Raw genomic sequence first — 21,571 nt, 5'->3', positions numbered from 1 at the left:
GCTGTGTCTGTAATCAAACCTCTGTAACTTTGCTTCACTTCAGCAGCATCAGCTCATGTTCACATGTTGATTCATGGTTTGCTTCAGTTTTTCATCGACTGCAGAAGATTTTGAAGGTTATCTGCTATAAAAAGCCAGAACAGGAAAACCTGCTTCATGTGTTTCTGTTTGATCCTCAGTGACTTTGACACAAAGGCCTCTGCTGTGATGATCACACCTCTGATCAAGTCTCACAGTGTCAGCTTTGTTTTTATACATATGGATATGTGCTGAGAAATGATCAGAGTTAGAATATTTCCCACTGTCTGCTGTGTGCCGTGACCTTTGACCTGCTAAAGACAGTCAGCTGTGGATGATTCATTGTTGTGTCTGATACTTAGAACTGTGAGGAAGAAGCTACACAGTTAATCAGGGTCCCCTCTCTCTGAATCAGGAAAGGTGGGCAGGCCGCGTGTGGGCCGCGGGCCATACGTTGAGTCTCACTGTTTGAAATGTGAACATTGTTCTGCTGCAGTCAATGGACTAAACCAGAGAAGAAGAAAACAGACTTTACCATGAAGATCCTCAGTGTGGATCAGTATAATATCAGCCTGATGTCTGCAGTTTAGAGTCAGCACAACAATCATATTCATCTCAGCACAACTAAAACATGCTGACTGACCTCAGAGTTTCAAATCGACAACGTGGACTCTCCAGGAAACCACACAGATGCTTCACTCCTGGATCCTTCAGGTTGTTGTTGTAGCTCAGGTCCAGCTCTCTCAGATGGGAGGGGTTGGACTTCAGTGCTGCTGCCAGATAATCACAGCTGATCTCTGACAAACCACAGCTCTGCAATCTGTATAAAGAATGAAAGATGTAAGTTTATTAGACAAAGAGCTTGAAATCATTCAGTGTTTCATCATCTGTTCAGAGCTGAAGAAGCTTCAGAATGTAGAAGTTTAGAAAATGGAAACTCCAAACAGCTGAAGCCAACAGGAAGCAGCTTCAAACAAACACAACAAGAGAAAAAACTCTGAATGTTTCACATTAAAGTCGTACATTTCTCATAAAAACAGGACAAAGACTTGAAAAAGTCGTGTTTTTCCTTCCAGGAACCACATGGCTTCACTTTTAAAGGTGAAGTGTGACAGAAACGGACATATTTGAAGTCCAACACCTTTTTCCAGTCACATTATTAAAGCAGACAAACTACAAGCTCATTTTCATTCCAACAAGTCATCTTCTGACCTGGACTAACAACACTGGTCTCTATGTGCAGCTGGCTGTGAGACCAGTGCTCAGGGAGCGTCTACAAAGTGCAACACTGAAAGAACATCACACACTCATTTGCTTCCAGCACTTTCACACAAACATCTACTGTCATCATTGTCACCAAACTCTGTGGATCCTTTATTGCAAATTCAAATGGGATCAAATGGTCAGACAAAAGAGGGTTATGAGGAAATATGATGAAATGTTGTGTATTAGCAGCAAGTTATTGAATCTTTTTCCTCAGAAACCAAACAAAATGATTGACAAACATGTTTTTACAAACTCAGTGTTGGACTTGGATCAGCAGGATAAGCTGATGTTTAAAGGCATTTGAGTCTCGCTGTATGAGAGTCCAGTTATTACTCAATATTTATGGATGATGTTCTTTCAGTGTTGCACTTTGTAGACGCTCCCTGAGCCTCACAGCCAGCTGCACATGGACCAGCTGACATTACCCAGCATTAGAGGCGGCTGTAAAAAATTCATGTTCCCATTTAAATGGTTTTAATTTGAATAAAGCGATGTTGATTCATTCAATCCTGAATCGATGTTTAATATTAATGTATTTTGCCAGAATCTCAGCTTAAAGCTCCCAAAAGTATTTCAACAACAAGCAAACAGATAAAACAGTAAATGAGAGCAGCTAAACACACAAAGATGGAAACACAGAGCGTGGATCGTTCACTCGACGGCACGTACACGGACACGCCGTCGGGGCTGACAGTGGACAGCTCACAGATCCTGAAGCTGCAGGTTTCATCTGTCTCCAACCAAAACTGAGTGAAGCAGCAGCAGAAGAAGATCCAAACTCTGCTTCACGTTTGATGAACATCGTCATGAATTCTCTCTGACTTTGACCTTTACTTCCTGCACAGCTCTCTCTCTCTCTCAGTGTGCTTCAAGAACAGTTTACCTTCAAAAATCTGTTTCCTGCATGATTCACTGCTTATTACGCACCAGTCTGCTGTTGTGTTCACTGCTGTCAGCCTCCGAAAACAAAGCCTCATTTCTGCTGTTCAATACTGAAGAAATTTAAACCTTTTAAAATGATGACAGATTACAAACTCTCAGCTGTGTCTGTAATCAAACCTCTGTAACTTTGCTTCACTTCAGCAGCATCAGCTCATGTTCACATGTTGATTCATGGTTTGCTTCAGTTTTTCATCGACTGCAGAAGATTTTGAAGGTTATCTGCTATAAAAAGCCAGAACAGGAAAACCTGCTTCATGTGTTTCTGTTTGATCCTCAGTGACTTTGACACAAAGGCCTCTGCTGTGATGATCACACCTCTGATCAGGTCTCACAGTGTCAGCTTTGTTTTTATACATATGGATATGTGCTGATAAATGATCAGAGTTAGAATATTTCCCACTGTCTGCTGTGTGCCGTGACCTTTGACCTGCTAAAGACAGTCAGCTGTGGATGATTCATTGTTGTGTCTGATACTTAGAACTGTGAGGAAGAAGCTACACAGTTAATCAGGGTCCCCTCTCTCTGAATCAGGAAAGGTGGGCAGGCCGCGTGTGGGCCGCGGGCCATACGTTGAGTCTCACTGTTTGAAATGTGAACATTGTTCTGCTGCAGTCAATGGACTAAACCAGAGAAGAAGAAAACAGACTTTACCATGAAGATCCTCAGTGTGGATCAGTATAATATCAGCCTGATGTCTGCAGTTTAGAGTCAGCACAACAATCATATTCATCTCAGCACAACTAAAACATGCTGACTGACCTCAGAGTTTCAAATCGACAACGTGGACTCTCCAGGAAACCACACAGATGCTTCACTCCTGGATCCTTCAGGTTGTTGTTGTAGCTCAGGTCCAGCTCTCTCAGATGGGAGGGGTTGGACTTCAGTGCTGCTGCCAGATAATCACAGCTGATCTCTGACAAACCACAGCCCTTCAATCTGTATAAAGAATGAAAGATGTAAGTTTATTAGACAAAGAGCTTGAAAGCATTCAGTGTTTCATCATCTGTTCAGAGCTGAAGAAGGTTCAGAATGTAGAAGTTTAGAAAATGGAAACTCCAAACAGCTGAAGCCAACAGGAAGCAGCTTCAAACAAACACAACAAGAGAAAAAACTCTGAATGTTTCACATTAAAGTCGTACATTTCTCATAAAAACAGGACAAAGACTTGAAAAAGTCGTGTTTTTCCTTCCAGGAACCACATGGCTTCACTTTTAAAGGTGAAGTGTGACAGAAACGGACATATTTGAAGTCCAACACCTTTTTCCAGTCACATTATTAAAGCAGACAAACTACAAGCTCATTTTCATTGCAACAAGTCATCTTCTGACCTGGACTAACAACACTGGTCTCTATGTGCAGCTGGCTGTGAGACCAGTGCTCAGGGAGCGTCTACAAAGTGCAACACTGAAAGAACATCACACACTCATTTGCTTCCAGCACTTTCACACAAACATCTACTGTCATCATTGTCACCAAACTCTGTGGATCCTTTATTGCAAATTCAAATGGGATCAAATGGTCAGACAAAAGAGGGTTATGAGGAAATATGATGAAATGTTGTGTATTAGCAGCAAGTTATTGAATCATTTTCCTCAGAAACCAAACAAAATGATTGACAAACATGTTTTTACAAACTCAGTGTTGGACTTGGATCAGCAGGATAAGCTGATGTTTAAAGGCATTTGAGTCTCGCTGTATGAGAGTCCAGTTATTACTCAATATTTATGGATGATGTTCTATCAGTGTTGCACTTTGTAGACGCTCCCTGAGCCTCACAGCCAGCTGCACATGGACCAGCTGACATTACCCAGCATTAGAGGCGGCTGTAAAAAATTCATGCTCCCATTTAAATGGTTTTAATTTGAATAAAGCGATGTTGATTCATTCAATCCTGAATCGATGTTTAATATTAATGTATTTTGCCAGAATCTCAGCTTAAAGCTCCCAAAAGTATTTCAACAACAAGCAAACAGATAAAACAGTAAATGAGAGCAGCTAAACACACAAAGATGGAAACACAGAGCGTGGATCGTTCACTCGACGGCACGTACACGGACACGCCGTCGGGGCTGACAGTGGACAGCTCACAGATCCTGAAGCTGCAGGTTTCATCTGTCTCCAACCAAAACTGAGTGAAGCAGCAGCAGAAGAAGATCCAAACTCTGCTTCACGTTTGATGAACATCGTCATGAATTCTCTCTGACTTTGACCTTTACTTCCTGCACAGCTCTCTCTCTCTCTCAGTGTGCTTCAAGAACAGTTTACCTTCAAAAATCTGTTTCCTGCATGATTCACTGCTTATTACGCACCAGTCTGCTGTTGTGTTCACTGCTGTCAGCCTCCGAAAACAAAGCCTCATTTCTGCTGTTCAATACTGAAGAAATTTAAACCTTTTAAAATGATGACAGATTACAAACTCTCAGCTGTGTCTGTAATCAAACCTCTGTAACTTTGCTTCACTTCAGCAGCATCAGCTCATGTTCACATGTTGATTCATGGTTTGCTTCAGTTTTTCATCGACTGCAGAAGATTTTGAAGGTTATCTGCTATAAAAAGCCAGAACAGGAAAACCTGCTTCATGTGTTTCTGTTTGATCCTCAGTGACTTTGACACAAAGGCCTCTGCTGTGATGATCACACCTCTGATCAGGTCTCACAGTGTCAGCTTTGTTTTTATACATATGGATATGTGCTGAGAAATGATCAGAGTTAGAATATTTCCCACTGTCTGCTGTGTGCCGTGACCTTTGACCTGCTAAAGACAGTCAGCTGTGGATGATTCATTGTTGTGTCTGATACTTAGAACTGTGAGGAAGAAACTACACAGTTAATCAGGGTCCCCTCTCTCTGAATCAGGAAAGGTGGGCAGGCCGCGTGTGGGCCGCGGGCCATACGTTGAGTCTCACTGTTTGAAATGTGAACATTGTTCTGCTGCAGTCAATGGACTAAACCAGAGAAGAAGAAAACAGACTTTACCATGAAGATCCTCAGTGTGGATCAGTATAATATCAGCCTGATGTCTGCAGTTTAGAGTCAGCACAACAATCATATTCATCTCAGCACAACTAAAACATGCTGACTGACCTCAGAGTTTCAAATCGACAACGTGGACTCTCCAGGAAACCACACAGATGCTTCACTCCTGGATCCTTCAGGTTGTTGTTGTAGCTCAGGTCCAGCTCTCTCAGATGGGAGGGGTTGGACTTCAGTGCTGCTGCCAGATAATCACAGCTGATCTCTGACAAACCACAGCTCTGCAATCTGTATAAAGAATGAAAGATGTAAGTTTATTAGACAAAGAGCTTGAAATCATTCAGTGTTTCATCATCTGTTCAGAGCTGAAGAAGCTTCAGAATGTAGAAGTTTAGAAAATGGAAACTCCAAACAGCTGAAGCCAACAGGAAGCAGCTTCAAACAAACACAACAAGAGAAAAAACTCTGAATGTTTCACATTAAAGTCGTACATTTCTCATAAAAACAGGACAAAGACTTGAAAAAGTCGTGTTTTTCCTTCCAGGAACCACATGGCTTCACTTTTAAAGGTGAAGTGTGACAGAAACGGACATATTTGAAGTCCAACACCTTTTTCCAGTCACATTATTAAAGCAGACAAACTACAAGCTCATTTTCATTGCAACAAGTCATCTTCTGACCTGGACTAACAACACTGGTCTCTATGTGCAGCTGGCTGTGAGACCAGTGCTCAGGGAGCGTCTACAAAGTGCAACACTGAAAGAACATCACACACTCATTTGCTTCCAGCACTTTCACACAAACATCTACTGTCATCATTGTCACCAAACTCTGTGGATCCTTTATTGCAAATTCAAATGGGATCAAATGGTCAGACAAAAGAGGGTTATGAGGAAATATGATGAAATGTTGTGTATTAGCAGCAAGTTATTGAATCTTTTTCCTCAGAAACCAAACAAAATGATTGACAAACATGTTTTTACAAACTCAGTGTTGGACTTGGATCAGCAGGATAAGCTGATGTTTAAAGGCATTTGAGTCTCGCTGTATGAGAGTCCAGTTATTACTCAATATTTATGGATGATGTTCTATCAGTGTTGCACTTTGTAGACGCTCCCTGAGCCTCACAGCCAGCTGCACATGGACCAGCTGACATTACCCAGCATTAGAGGCGGCTGTAAAAAATTCATGCTCCCATTTAAATGGTTTTAATTTGAATAAAGCGATGTTGATTCATTCAATCCTGAATCGATGTTTAATATTAATGTATTTTGCCAGAATCTCAGCTTAAAGCTCCCAAAAGTATTTCAACAACAAGCAAACAGATAAAACAGTAAATGAGAGCAGCTAAACACACAAAGATGGAAACACAGAGCGTGGATCGTTCACTCGACGGCACGTACACGGACACGCCGTCGGGGCTGACAGTGGACAGCTCACAGATCCTGAAGCTGCAGGTTTCATCTGTCTCCAACCAAAACTGAGTGAAGCAGCAGCAGAAGAAGATCCAAACTCTGCTTCACGTTTGATGAACATCGTCATGAATTCTCTCTGACTTTGACCTTTACTTCCTGCACAGCTCTCTCTCTCTCTCAGTGTGCTTCAAGAACAGTTTACCTTCAAAAATCTGTTTCCTGCATGATTCACTGCTTATTACGCACCAGTCTGCTGTTGTGTTCACTGCTGTCAGCCTCCGAAAACAAAGCCTCATTTCTGCTGTTCAATACTGAAGAAATTTAAACCTTTTAAAATGATGACAGATTACAAACTCTCAGCTGTGTCTGTAATCAAACCTCTGTAACTTTGCTTCACTTCAGCAGCATCAGCTCATGTTCACATGTTGATTCATGGTTTGCTTCAGTTTTTCATCGACTGCAGAAGATTTTGAAGGTTATCTGCTATAAAAAGCCAGAACAGGAAAACCTGCTTCATGTGTTTCTGTTTGATCCTCAGTGACTTTGACACAAAGGCCTCTGCTGTGATGATCACACCTCTGATCAGGTCTCACAGTGTCAGCTTTGTTTTTATACATATGGATATGTGCTGATAAATGATCAGAGTTAGAATATTTCCCACTGTCTGCTGTGTGCCGTGACCTTTGACCTGCTAAAGACAGTCAGCTGTGGATGATTCATTGTTGTGTCTGATACTTAGAACTGTGAGGAAGAAGCTACACAGTTAATCAGGGTCCCCTCTCTCTGAATCAGGAAAGGTGGGCAGGCCGCGTGTGGGCCGCGGGCCATACGTTGAGTCTCACTGTTTGAAATGTGAACATTGTTCTGCTGCAGTCAATGGACTAAACCAGAGAAGAAGAAAACAGACTTTACCATGAAGATCCTCAGTGTGGATCAGTATAATATCAGCCTGATGTCTGCAGTTTAGAGTCAGCACAACAATCATATTCATCTCAGCACAACTAAAACATGCTGACTGACCTCAGAGTTTCAAATCGACAACGTGGACTCTCCAGGAAACCACACAGATGCTTCACTCCTGGATCCCTCAGGTTGTTGTTGTAGCTCAGGTCCAGCTCTCTCAGATGGGAGGGGTTGGACTTCAGTGCTGCTGCCAGATAATCACAGCTGATCTCTGACAAACCACAGCTCTGCAATCTGTATAAAGAATGAAAGATGTAAGTTTATTAGACAAAGAGCTTGAAATCATTCAGTGTTTCATCATCTGTTCAGAGCTGAAGAAGCTTCAGAATGTAGAAGTTTAGAAAATGGAAACTCCAAACAGCTGAAGCCAACAGGAAGCAGCTTCAAACAAACACAACAAGAGAAAAAACTCTGAATGTTTCACATTAAAGTCGTACATTTCTCATAAAAACAGGACAAAGACTTGAAAAAGTCGTGTTTTTCCTTCCAGGAACCACATGGCTTCACTTTTAAAGGTGAAGTGTGACAGAAACGGACATATTTGAAGTCCAACACCTTTTTCCAGTCACATTATTAAAGCAGACAAACTACAAGCTCATTTTCATTGCAACAAGTCATCTTCTGACCTGGACTAACAACACTGGTCTCTATGTGCAGCTGGCTGTGAGACCAGTGCTCAGGGAGCGTCTACAAAGTGCAACACTGAAAGAACATCACACACTCATTTGCTTCCAGCACTTTCACACAAACATCTACTGTCATTATTGTCACCAAACTCTGTGGATCCTTTATTGCAAATTCAAATGGGATCAAATGGTCAGACAAAAGAGGGTTATGAGGAAATATGATGAAATGTTGTGTATTAGCAGCAAGTTATTGAATCTTTTTCCTCAGAAACCAAACAAAACGATTGACAAACATGTTTTTACAAACTCAGTGTTGGACTTGGATCAGCAGGATAAGCTGATGTTTAAAGGCATTTGAGTCTCGCTGTATCAGAGTCCAGTTATTACTCAATATTTATGGATGATGTTCTTTCAGTGTTGCACTTTGTAGACGCTCCCTGAGCCTCACAGCCAGCTGCACATGGACCAGCTGACATTACCCAGCATTAGAGGCGGCTGTAAAAAATTCATGTTCCCATTTAAATGGTTTTAATTTGAATAAAGCGATGTTGATTCATTCAATCCTGAATCGATGTTTAATATTAATGTATTTTGCCAGAATCTCAGCTTAAAGCTCCCAAAAGTATTTCAACAACAAGCAAACAGATAAAACAGTAAATGAGAGCAGCTAAACACACAAAGATGGAAACACAGAGCGTGGATCGTTCACTCGACGGCACGTACACGGACACGCCGTCGGGGCTGACAGTGGACAGCTCACAGATCCTGAAGCTGCAGGTTTCATCTGTCTCCAACCAAAACTGAGTGAAGCAGCAGCAGAAGAAGATCCAAACTCTGCTTCACGTTTGATGAACATCGTCATGAATTCTCTCTGACTTTGACCTTTACTTCCTGCACAGCTCTCTCTCTCTCAGTGTGCTTCAAGAACAGTTTACCTTCAGAAATCTGTTTCCTGCATGATTCACTGCTTATTACGCACCAGTCTGCTGTTGTGTTCACGGCTGTCAGCCTCCGAAAACAAAGCCTCATTTCTGCTGTTCAATACTGAAGAAATTTAAACCTTTTAAAATGATGACAGATTACAAACTCTCAGCTGTGTCTGTAATCAAACCTCTGTAACTTTGCTTCACTTCAGCAGCATCAGCTCATGTTCACATGTTGATTCATGGTTTGCTTCAGTTTTTCATCGACTGCAGAAGATTTTGAAGGTTATCTGCTATAAAAAGCCAGAACAGGAAAACCTGCTTCATGTGTTTCTGTTTGATCCTCAGTGACTTTGACACAAAGGCCTCTGCTGTGATGATCACACCTCTGATCAGGTCTCACAGTGTCAGCTTTGTTTTTATACATATGGATATGTGCTGATAAATGATCAGAGTTAGAATATTTCCCACTGTCTGCTGTGTGCCGTGACCTTTGACCTGCTAAAGACAGTCAGCTGTGGATGATTCATTGTTGTGTCTGATACTTAGAACTGTGAGGAAGAAGCTACACAGTTAATCAGGGTCCCCTCTCTCTGAATCAGGAAAGGTGGGCAGGCCGCGTGTGGGCCGCGGGCCATACGTTGAGTCTCACTGTTTGAAATGTGAACATTGTTCTGCTGCAGTCAATGGACTAAACCAGAGAAGAAGAAAACAGACTTTACCATGAAGATCCTCAGTGTGGATCAGTATAATATCAGCCTGATGTCTGCAGTTTAGAGTCAGCACAACAATCATATTCATCTCAGCACAACTAAAACATGCTGACTGACCTCAGAGTTTCAAATCGACAACGTGGACTCTCCAGGAAACCACACAGATGCTTCACTCCTGGATCCTTCAGGTTGTTGTTGTAGCTCAGGTCCAGCTCTCTCAGATGGGAGGGGTTGGACTTCAGTGCTGCTGCCAGATAATCACAGCTGATCTCTGACAAACCACAGCTCTGCAATCTGTATAAAGAATGAAAGATGTAAGTTTATTAGACAAAGAGCTTGAAAGCATTCAGTGTTTCATCATCTGTTCAGAGCTGAAGAAGGTTCAGAATGTAGAAGTTTAGAAAATGGAAACTCCAAACAGCTGAAGCCAACAGGAAGCAGCTTCAAACAAACACAACAAGAGAAAAAACTCTGAATGTTTCACATTAAAGTCGTACATTTCTCATAAAAACAGGACAAAGACTTGAAAAAGTCGTGTTTTTCCTTCCAGGAACCACATGGCTTCACTTTTAAAGGTGAAGTGTGACAGAAACGGACATATTTGAAGTCCAACACCTTTTTCCAGTCACATTATTAAAGCAGACAAACTACAAGCTCATTTTCATTGCAACAAGTCATCTTCTGACCTGGACTAACAACACTGGTCTCTATGTGCAGCTGGCTGTGAGACCAGTGCTCAGGGAGCGTCTACAAAGTGCAACACTGAAAGAACATCACACACTCATTTGCTTCCATCATCCAACCTGAAGAGGAAACTGACGGCTCCCCTTCAAAGTAAAAGCTGCTCCTTTTGGACACAGTATCAAAGAAAGTCTACAGTATAACACAGAAACGACAGAGCAAAGTTTTGGTTGGTTTTAAATTGTGCAGAAATGAAACAACACTAAGCTCAATTATGTGACAGACATTTCATCCCATGTCAGTTTGGCCTCATCCTGGGCCGGATTATCCAGCACACACTCTGACCACAGGCCCAGGGGCCACGCACAGCTGGGCTCCATCCAAGAGACAGGAAACAAACCAACACAATAATAAAAAGCACCATGTGATCTTCTTACATCTTCAAGACAAACATAGTAAAAACATGAGCATATTTGTTTCCTGATAAAATGATGTGACAGGTAGAACAGAGTAAAGTGGTGGTGTTACAGCCTTTCTCCCCTCTGCTGCCGAGGCTGTTAGTCTCTCCCAAACTCAGCTACAGGACTTCCAAATGAATGAAAGCAGCAGAAGTGGCTTTACAAATGAAAGAGGAAGAGGAGAAGAAGAGGAGAGGGAGGCCACCCTGACCATCACTCCAGCTGAAAACATCACATTTCCATTAAAGTTGGTGAGGAAATGTTGAGCAGGATGAGCTGCTGGCTAATCTGGAGGCTGTAGCAGCAGCTCACAGTCACAGTGGATTTCTACTCATGAAAAAGCTCTGGCTGCTTCATTTCTCATCTCATATCAGAGACTTTAAAGCTTCACTGAAGCTGTACTGTGATGCTTCCATATTCCAGTGAGGCCTCCATAATGATTTCAGCTGTTCTGTACACACACTGTGTGCCCTGTATGGCTCAAAGTCTCTGCAGCCTGTTTTTATCTGCTATCATCAGATCGTCATCATCCTCATTCACATCCCTCACACACTCTACAGCCTCATCAGCACTGACTTCATCTTCACTGACTGATGGAGCACAACATGAACCTGTGGAGGCTGAAACACTGTCCTGTCAAACATCTCCCCGTCACCACTCCACTTCTGTCAGCCTTTAAATGAACCCTGCTCAAGCCTGTCACTTCTGTTTGGAGCCAAAAGAAAAAACTGTTGTTCAGTCGTTTGGAAAGACTCAACATTTCTGAAAGCACTCAAACTTCTTCACATTTGTCTTCAGACACATCCTGAACATTTAGGAACTAAAGAAAGTTCCAGGAGGGTGGCACGGATGCCCCTCCGGTGGTCCTCCTTGGGCTCTCGCACTCTGGGGCCTCTGGATGTCTGGGGCCTGGATCTCCTCCATGCCTGCTTCATGCCCTGGGGGGCGGGGCTATGGCTCTCTACATCCTCTAGCAGACCGTTACATGGGGAAACCTTTTGAATACAAGCGTGCTGATCCACACAGGTGTGCACACGGGTGTTCACTGTTCATAGACATAAACTACACCTCTATTGGTGCTATTTCCAAGCACATTGTGCGCTGCCGGTCCTGCTTGCTGCACAACAACATTCAATATTTAGTATTTACTGCTGTTTACACTAGATTAACGTGATGGTGTTGTGTTTAGTATGTTGCTGTTTTTTTTGCTTGTTTTCTCTTCTTTTTCTCTCAACAGGTGATCCAGGAGATTTCCCCCCCCCCCCCCCCACCCCTTTCTCACTGTCCCTCTCCCCTTCTGTTTTTCTTTTCCTTCCTCTTTCTTTCTCCCTTTCCTGTCCCTCACTCATGTCTGTCCCGTCTGTAACAACTGAAAATAAAATAAAATAAATAACAAAGGTCGATCAAATGGACCAATACGGCAATGCCACGATGATCCATTTGGCAAAGTAAATCCATTGTGTCTCCTTGTTGGTCTTCAGACAACAATTCTGACGGATAAAGAACCAAATGGGACAGGCAAAGAAAAAAAAAAAAGGAACTAAAGAAAGTTTCAAACATCAATCAAAGACCTGAAATATAGAAAAACTACAAAAGCTGCAGACAGTGAACTCACCTCAGAGTCTCCAGTCGACAGTTTGGACTCTCCAGTCCAGCACACAGAAGCTTCACTCCTGAACCCGGAAGCTTGTTCTCGCTCATGTCCAGCTCTGTCAGATGGGAGGGGTTGGACTTCAGAGCTGAGGCCACAACTTCACAATGAGTCTCTGAGAGTCCACACAGAATCAGTCTGTGATGATAGAAAATATAAAATGTGTTATTATAAAAGCAGAAAATCTGCATTATAAACACAGACTGAATGTATATGAAGACAAAACAGAGTGAGGTCATAATCTGATGAATCTGCTCTTCACATCTGTGCTTCAGCTCCTCTTACTGTGTTTGACATGACACAGTGATTGAGTCTCTCTCAGACCTGCAGACTTTTAATGAGAATCTTTGTTTGGCTTTAATCTGTAGATGAAGGAGGGAGATGGTGTCACATTTAGGCTTCCATAATGTCCACAGTCTGTCACTGAGATCTGATCCAGAGTCAGAGTGAAGACACACATTTGGACTGTTTCCTGTTTTGACTCCAGAACATTTGAATGAGTTCAGCTCAGTGAAGAGTTCCAGCTGGAAAGATGATCTCTGTTTGCTACCTGCTGTCAGGTCACTGGACAATAATGATGAATGAACTCAGAGCTGCTGATATCAGATCTGATTTCAGGGGAACTAAACACAGAAATGATTGGCTCATTTTAGCTTTCTGAGCCATTATCTGCTGGTGTGTCGCTAGTTGGCAGAAAATGATTTGTATTCCTGTTCAGGGCTTCAGTGTTTATGAGTCCAGATCCAGGTGACAGCAAGTCAAAATGATGTTACCTGTCTGTGTCCAGCAGCAGCCTGTATTCACTTTGAATATTGTTATAACCTGACATGGATCAGTTTGTCTTTGATTGGTTTGTAAATGTCACTGTTTCCATTGGACCTGAGTGACGGTACAAAGACAGAGAGGGAGAGAAAGGAGAGAGAGGATGGAGACAGCAAAGAGAGAGCAACAGAAACAGGTGAGAGTGGACAGGTGACCAAGGTCAGCAACCAATCAGAGAGCTTCTGTTTGACCCACAGTCACTGATGATGACTGCACATAACCAAGCAGTGTGTTACTCTGATATCAAATATGGATCCTGCTCTTATAATAACGATCATCAGATGATGTTATTGTGTTATTTTGTAGCTGAATACGATGTTTGTGTGATTATCAGTGAAAGAAGCAGTGAGGAGGATGGAGAGAGAGAGAGGACAGAGGCTGAAGTTAGAAACACTAAAAGGATTTTTCATGGATTTCATGGATGATTTGAGTGATTTCCAGCAGGACACTTAAACATGTCAGTGGACGTCCTAAAGAACATATTCACTGATATGAAACGTGTCACTGAACAGGATCAATATCAGTGGAAACATGGTGGAAACAGCTGTGACTGCATGGATGTGACACACTTCAAATCTGTTCTCCACTCTTGGATTTGGGATCCATGGAGCTGCTGCTGAGTCTGTACAATAAAGGAATGGTGTGGAAGGTTGCAGCGTACGGACACAAACACTTTGTGGTTACAATCTGATTTTATTTTCAAAATTAAACTACTAACCTACACTGATCAATGATGTTAATGATCACATCTGGACTCACCCAGCCTTTCTGCAGTTCCTCACAGCTGGAATCAGTCTCTGTCGTCCTTGGTCTGATGTGTTGTACTTCTGCAGGTCCAACTCATCCAGAACCTCCTCTGACATCTGCAGCATGAAGGCCAGAGCTGAGCACTGGATCTCAGAGAGTTCCTGTTCTGATCTGTTCTCTGACTTCAGGAACTCTTGGATCTCCTGATGTACTGAGAGGTCGTTCATCTCCATCAGACAGTGGAAGATGTTGATGCTTCTGTCAGGAGAGATTTTATCACTGTTCATCTCCTTCAGGTTGTTGACGACTCTCTGGATGGTTTCTGGACTGATCTCTGTCTGACCCAGCAGACCTGCTAAGAGTCTCTGGTTGGACTCCAGACAGAGGCCATGAAGGAAGCGGACAAACAGGTCCAGGTGGCCATTTTTACTCTGGAGGGATTTCTCCATGACTCTGATAAGCAAATCATCAGAAAATGAAATGTAATAGTAAGGATCATCTGGATTATTTTCCAGGAAGTTCTTCAGCACCTCTGTCTTCCTATTGGTGTGACAGTGGAACATGTAGACAGCAGCCAGAAACTCCTGAATGCTCAGATGAACAAAGCAGTAGACTGGTTTCTGGAAGATCACACACTCTCTTTTGAAGATCTCTGTACAAACTCCTGAGTACACCGAGGCCTCTGTCACATCCAGACCACACTGCTCCAGGTCTTCTTGGTAGAACATGATGTTTCCTTTCTCCAGATGTTCAAACGCCAGCCTCCCCAGCTTCAGAAGAACTTCCCCGTCAGCCTCCGTCAGCTCCTGTGGACTCGTCTCATGTCCCTCGTGGTACTTGTTCTTCTTCCTCTTTGTCTGAACCAGCAGGAAGTGTGAGTACATGTCAGTCAGGGTCTTGGGCAGCTCTCCTCTCTGCTCTGTAGTCAACATGTGCTCCAGAACTGTAGCAGTGATCCAGCAGAAGACTGGGATGCTACACATGATGTGGAGGCTCCTGGATGTCTTCATGTGGGAGATGATTCTGGACAGCTCTTCATCACTGAATCTCCTCCTGAAGTACTCCTCCTTCTGGGCGTCAGTGAAGCCTCGTACTTCTGTTAGCCTGTCAACACATGTAGGAGGGATCTGATTGGCTGCTGCAGGTCGGGAAGTTATCCAGACGAGAGCCGAGGGAAGCAGATTCCCCTGGATGAGGTTTGTCAGCAGCTGGCTGACTGATGACTTCTGTGTGACATCAGACAGCAGCTTCCTGTTGGTGAAATCCAATGAAAGTCTGCTTTCATCCAGGCCGTCAAAGATGAACAAAAGCTGAGAGACAGCCAGCTTCTCTGCTGTGACCTTCTGTAGTGTTGGATGGAAAACATGGAGCAGCTCCAGAAGACTGTACTGCTCCTCTCTGATCAGGTTCAGCTCCCTGAATGAAAGCAGAACCACCACACTGACATGTTGGTTCTCCAAGCCCTCTGCCCAGTCCAGAGTGAACTTCTGCACTGAGAAGGTTTTTCCAACACCAGCCACGCCGTTGGTCAGAACCACTCTGATGGGTCTCTGTTGGTCAGGTAAGGCTTTAAAGATGTCCTGGCACCTGATTGGAGCGTCATGGAGGGCATCCATCTTGGAAGCAGTCTCCAGCTGCCTCACCTCATGTTGGGTATGAACCTCTGAACGCTGTCCCTCTGTGATGTAGAGCTCAGTGTAGATCCTGTTGAGGAGGGTTCTACTTCCTGTTTCATCACTTCCTTCAGTCACACGTTCACATCTCCTCCTCAGACTGATCTTATGTTCATCTAAAACCTCCTGCAGACCAACATCTGCTGAAAGAAAGAAAAACAGAAAGAAAACTCTTCAATGTCTGAACAACACAAGAAGTCCAGTTTTCAGAAATGAGTCCATCAGCAGACAGATGTTCAGTCTTACTTTGTACACAGCTGCTCTGACTGGCTGTCTGCAGTCCAGCTCTGCTTCTGGATCTTTCTCCACACTGTGGACAGGAGGAGTCTCCTGATGAAGCAGACTGGTCCCAGTATGAGGGGATGCACTGTCTGCAGAACCAGTGTCCACAGCTGGTAGAGACTGGATCCTTCAGGACGTCCTGACACAAAGCACAGCAGGACAGCTGCTCCTCCTCACAGACACCACTCCTTTTCCTCTTCCTCCCTCTGTGAACACATTTCTTTATCACTAAAAACATTGACTGTTAGTGACAAACATCCAGATTTGATGACACTGTGCAGAAGCTGTGATGGTGACACAGAAAAGTCAAAGTGGAGATACTTCTGTCCACCTTTGATTAGACTCATTACAAAAAGGAAAACAAAGTTTGAACACAGTCATGTTTCCAGTTCACTGACTTACATTTATTCCATGGACACTCACTCTAACCTGAACCACAGCTACAACCCAACATTGTTGAGGCCTCATCTCCTCCTTTCCTGACTGTAGAGGTTAAATATGCAACAACCAACAAATAAAAGAATTTGGTTCATTTCAAAGAAATTCACACGGTGACCAAGTAAAGTAACCGTAGTAAAGGAGACAACATCCCGTTGATGGTGGGATTATTTGAAAGATTTGCTTTAGTCACGTCACCAAATGCAGTTGAACCACCCGTGGATCCATGTTTGACCATTCTACCACTCTGAGCTCTGCTTTTTAATCATTTTATTATTATCATCATTCATTTATTCATTCTTTGGAGGGGGGCTATTTCCTAATGCCGCCCTAATAAGCTGATGTTCAAGGGGAAATATAACAGAAACTCTTTCAGTGTTATTCATTAATAAATTAACAGATAAACTGTGAAGAAGAAAAAAACTGAGATTTAAAGGAGAGAGTGAGAAACTTGATCATCCATCCTCATAATACATGTTTATCAGTATCTGCTGTGACCATACTGCAGTAATAACTACAAGTCTGCATTTCTGTGACTGTTGATCAATCACAGCAGGAATCTGAGCTCATCTCTGCACACAGAGCAGCTTCAGCTCTGGGATAAACTGCTCGCTTCACGTCCTTCTCAGCTCACAGACACTCATCCTGATATTTTCCTTTAACATTTGATGGTATAATTCATCCGAGTTTACACTTTATCTGCATAAATACAGAAAAACAGACCCAAACACCAGAAACCATCAGTTTCACCATGTAGAATATATTGCTGTTTCCTTGCTTTTAATTCAGAGAGAAACTCTGATTTTGATTTTCTCTGTTCTCTTTGCCACGGCCCATCCCAGCAGCAGCTGAAGCAGCTGACTGTCACAACACTGAATAACACTTTAGGAGGAACGTCTTGATGCTTTCTCAATCATCCAGGAAAGTAAATCTCCAAAAGTTGATTCTGTTCATCTGGACGTAGCATAAATGTGGTTATCCCAGCTGGACTTTTGTCAAAGCTGGAAAGGCTCCTAAAGAAAGCTCCAGCCGATCCAGGAGAGAAGGACAACCGCTGCCCAAGAGAAAACCTGTAGTGATCCCGTATGTGTCAGGAGTATCGGAGCAGTTGAGATTTTTTCTAAACACCAGGTAGGGCTGCACGATTTTGCATAAAATGAGAATCACGATTTTTTGGCTTAGAATTGAGATCACGATTTTCTCACGATTTTCTTTTCCAGTATAAATATTTATTGCACTTATTAACTGCACATCAACTTCGTAACAGTTGAGACTGAAAATAAAAACAATAAATAAACATAAAAACAACAAATGTCTCACGTTTTGTTGTTGCTGCAAAATGTTGTACTGCTTGAAATTCCGTCTCCACCGTTACTCGACACTGCGTGTACAGAGCAGGTAGTGCAACAATAGAAAAATAGTTGGCACTGTGTAGCGTTTGTCTAGGGTGTTGATCATTTTCCTAAATCCCTCGTTTTGCACAGTGTTGATGGAGCCATATCTTTGGTCAGGTGATAAGTGATAGCCTCCGTAATGTCTTTGTGCCTGCGGGAGTTCGACGGGTATAGGGAAGCGCTGTATAAGGTTCCTGTTATTGATGTTTGGGTGGTTGACCGGGACGGATTTTCTCCAGTCACTTTCTCGTCATCCCTGACGTGCTCTCCGTTGTTTTTTCCTGCTAATTTTAGCATCACACGGCACAGCTTCTGTATCACGTGGTATAAGGCTCCGCCCTTGTCATTTGTTGAGCAGGAAGAGTGAGCGCTTGTTTTCATGCAGAGTACGTCCCGGATCAAAATGCGGTACAATCATCGTCTTTTTTTTCTTTTTTTTTAAAATTGTTGTCATTTGGAAATGAGATCGCACATAAGTATGAATTGAGATCGCGATTTTCTAACGATTAATCGTGCAGCTCTAACACCGGGTCTCTGTGTCTTTTAAACCCAAAACACCCTGCCCCAAAAACTGGTCCACCCCACAAATCGGGTCCCCGACACAAACAGAGTAACATAGTGTACGCTGTTAAGTGCAGGAGGACTGTCAGGATTTATACATCGGGGAAACCAAACAACCTCTGGCTACAACACAGAAGAGCCACCTCGTCAGGCCAGGACTCTGCAGTCTGTTTACACCTACAGGCCAGTGGACACTCTTTCAATGATGAGGATGTAACATCCTGGACAGGGAGGAACGCTGGTTTGAGGGCGGAGTCAAGGAGGCCATTTACGTGAAAAGGGAAAGACCATCTCTGAATAGAGGAGGGGGCCTAAGGGTCCATCTGTCACCATCTTACAATGCTGTGATTGCAGCCATTCCCCAACTCTCTGTGAATGGGACTCATGGCCATTGATCAGTGATTGTTGATCAATGGTCATGAGAATTTTCCAGATGAACAGAATTAACTTTTGGAGAAAGTTCAATCAGCATTTCAGATATAAGAGGGTATTTTAACACCAACATCAGTCCTTCTACTTAAGTATGTTTGCCTCTTTGTTTACGCCTAAATTAACTTTACTGTTAACGAGTTTTCATGTTTTTATAATCCACCAGTGTGCTCATGCTTTTTTAAGTGAAAAGAGATTTTTAATGATCAAATATAATTATTTTTGTTATTTGTGGATTTTAAATGTCCTTGACAGAGACAGATGATAATCATTATTCTGCACTGTGGTCTCAGGTTTGGTCGAGGTAGCACAAAGAATGGCTGGCTATGTTGAACTTCCTCCTGGGATCTACACTAAGAAGTGAGTCCAACATTAGCAGGGTCTCTTCCCTTTATCTGGATTCACTTTAGCATTCACAGTCACGTGAAGCTTGTTATTAACTCGATAAGTCAACCCAGGGTTTCAGCTGAGCGTTCACATGAAACACGTGGTGTTGGCAGCATCTGATCAATCATATTCATGGAGACGTGTATCAGCAACAGAGCAGCTGAGTTTGCAGGAGGAAGTCAAACTAAACCACAGGAACAATATGAGGAGATTACACACATAATAAAATACTAGCAGTAACACAGCTGCTGCAGACAAATCAGTCGTGTGATCGTGTGTGAGAGGAGACGGACAGTAAAGGAGTTTGCAATTAAAAGCTCTGTATGAATGTGGGAGCATTTGAAGGGCTTTAAAAAGGCCAATATAAAATAAAAGGCAGCAAAACTGCTGACTGTGAAAGTCACCAGACTTATCAGAGCTCTATGATTAAGACCTGTAAGAACACCTATTTGTACTTGTTGGCATTATATCAAACACACACGTATATTAAGCCTTTGTTTGAACTCTGGTTGAATTTGTTACTTTCAGACTGTGAAACATCACAGAGGCTGCAGCTGCAGATCTTTTATTCACCTGGAAATTTACTTTAAATGTTAGATGGAAAATTAACCAAAGTAAGAACAATAATCCATAAACCTTCATAAAGACAAACATCTCCCCAGCTGCTGAAGTGTCACTGAAGGGAAAAACTATTTGTCCTCCTCCATCCAGCAAACACAACGTTTCTTGGAAGAGCTCCGCACCAGCCTATAATTTTTTACTCATAACCTCCTTTTTTATGACACCTTTCTGTTGATTCCTGACGTTTGTATATATTTTATAACAATGACGAAACCTAAAGCTTCAAAAGCCCGTGAAAAGACTGAGAAAATTGGAGAAGATGAAGGTGAGCCAGCGAGTGTGGCTAACGAGCACGTGCTAGCTGAGGAGCCAAGTGCAATTAGCCCCGTGACTTCCCAAGTAGCTAACCCGACGTCGGCCGACATAATAATAATAATAATAATGGATTGGATTTATATAGCGCTTTTCAAGGCACCCAAAGCGCTTTACAATACCACTATTCATTCACTCTCACATTCATACACTGGTGGAGGCAGCTACAGTTGTAGCCACAGCTGCCCTGGGGCAGACTGACAGAAGCCAGGCTGCCATATTGCGCCATCGGCCCCTCTGGCCAACACCAGTAGGCAAGTAGGGTAATGAGTGCAATTGCTAGATTGGAGACTTCGGTTGATAGCAAATTAACTGCTATTTCAACCACGATGAACGCTGTGGAGACCACTCTTTCCACGTTAACTGGGAGGATACATGATATTGAGGAAGCTGTAAATGGGCATGACGAGAGGATTGCCGTTTTAGAGGCGCTCTGCGACTCACTCCAGAAAGGATACGATTTACATCACAAAAAATTGGATGACCTCGAGTCGCGGTCAAGACGACAGAATATCAGGATCCTTGGAGTTGCGGAGGGGACAGAGAAAGGAAACCCACTGGACTTTGCTTCTGAGCTAATTCCTAAGCTCCTGGGGAGTGAGAACTTCACGGGCAGGGTTGTGGTGGATAGAGCACACCGTGCCCTGGGCCCCAAGCCAGCTGACGCGGACTGGCCTCGTCCTTTAATTGTAAGGCTGCACTACTATCAAACCCGCGAGCGTATCCTGAGGCTGGCAGCACAAAAAGCTGCGCTGCAGTACGACGGGGCGAAAGTTTTCATCTTTCCGGATCTGACCGCGGAGGTGCTGGCACGGCGCAAGAAGTTTGAAGAAATCCGCAAACGGTGCAGGGCGGCCAATCTACGCTACGGCTTTAGTCATCCGGCTCGATTTCGGGTGACGCTGGACGGGGTCACACAGACTTTTGATAAGCCGGAGGCAGCCAAAAGATTCCTGGACCAGAAACTGGCCGTGGGTACAAATGAGTAGGGCTTTTTAACACAACGGTTTACTTCCTCAGGTATATGTTTTTTCTGCATAAGCCTTATTTTTGCTGTTCTTATGGGCGTGTTGATGTGGGCTCATACAGCTTAGGTCAGTATTATTGCTGTTATTACTTCCTACAATATGGACAGTATAAGCCCTCAGGGTCTTTGTTTACTCTTTGATTTGCTGTATGGGAGCCTAGTAAAGTAAATGGTAAATGGCCTGCATTTGTATAGCGCTTTTCTAGTCCCTAAGGACCCCAAAGCGCTTTACACTACATTCAGTCATCCA

The 21,571-nt window shown here is 43.1% G+C and overlaps 3 protein-coding genes across 3 annotated transcripts; 1 reads left to right on the top strand and 2 right to left on the bottom strand.

Annotated features, from left to right (window-relative positions):
• Nucleotides 1-303: 303 nt before the first annotated feature.
• On the bottom strand, nt 304-9,231 carry LOC146632979 (ribonuclease inhibitor-like). The gene is made up of 6 exons (XM_085352890.1): nt 9,202-9,231; nt 7,634-7,803; nt 5,310-5,486; nt 2,986-3,162; nt 662-838; nt 304-522 (listed from the first exon to the last, which is right to left on the bottom strand). The coding sequence occupies exons 1-6, from the start codon at nt 9,229-9,231 to the stop codon at nt 480-482; spliced, it is 774 nt and encodes a 257-aa protein (XP_085209016.1). The 3' UTR covers nt 304-479.
• A 98-nt stretch (nt 9,232-9,329) lies between these two features.
• Nucleotides 9,330-16,390, bottom strand: LOC146632978 (protein NLRC3-like). Its single transcript, XM_085351255.1, has 4 exons — nt 16,117-16,390; nt 14,210-16,013; nt 12,593-12,766; nt 9,330-10,132 (listed from the first exon to the last, which is right to left on the bottom strand). Exons 1-4 carry the CDS (start codon nt 16,388-16,390, stop codon nt 9,937-9,939), a joined length of 2,448 nt encoding a protein of 815 aa, XP_085207381.1. The 3' UTR covers nt 9,330-9,936.
• A 4,233-nt stretch (nt 16,391-20,623) lies between these two features.
• l1td1 (LINE1 type transposase domain containing 1) lies at nt 20,624-21,283 on the top strand. The gene has a single exon (XM_085352889.1). The coding sequence runs from the start codon at nt 20,624-20,626 to the stop codon at nt 21,281-21,283; it is 660 nt and encodes a 219-aa protein (XP_085209015.1).
• The last annotated feature ends 288 nt before the right edge of the window (nt 21,284-21,571 follow it).

This window comes from Diplotaxodon limnothrissa, linkage group LG4, assembly GCF_057381915.1.
Source record: "Diplotaxodon limnothrissa isolate DT_005_m linkage group LG4, D_limnothrissa_male_GT1.1, whole genome shotgun sequence".
Lineage (NCBI taxonomy): Eukaryota > Metazoa > Chordata > Actinopteri > Cichliformes > Cichlidae > Diplotaxodon > Diplotaxodon limnothrissa.
The sequence above is the reverse complement of the archived record's forward strand: the minus strand, read 5'-3'. Positions and strand labels throughout refer to the sequence as shown.

Coding starts and splice junctions, on each gene's coding strand:
- LOC146632979 (XM_085352890.1), bottom strand. CDS start 9,231: ATGAGGCTTTGTTTTCGGAGGCTGACAGCC. Junction 7,804..9,201: donor GTTTTCGGAGGCTGACAGCC/GTGAACACAACA, acceptor TACAGATTGCAG/AGCTGTGGTTTGTCAGAGAT. Junction 5,487..7,633: donor TGTCGATTTGAAACTCTGAG/GTCAGTCAGCAT, acceptor TTCTTTATACAG/ATTGCAGAGCTGTGGTTTGT.
- LOC146632978 (XM_085351255.1), bottom strand. CDS start 16,390: ATGTTTTTAGTGATAAAGAAATGTGTTCACAGAGGGAGGAAGAGGAAA. Junction 16,014..16,116: donor TCAGAGCAGCTGTGTACAAA/GTAAGACTGAAC, acceptor TCTTTCTTTCAG/CAGATGTTGGTCTGCAGGAG. Junction 12,767..14,209: donor AGGAACTGCAGAAAGGCTGG/GTGAGTCCAGAT, acceptor CTATCATCACAG/ACTGATTCTGTGTGGACTCT.
- l1td1 (XM_085352889.1), top strand. CDS start 20,624: ATGAACGCTGTGGAGACCACTCTTTCCACGTTAACTGGGAGGATACAT.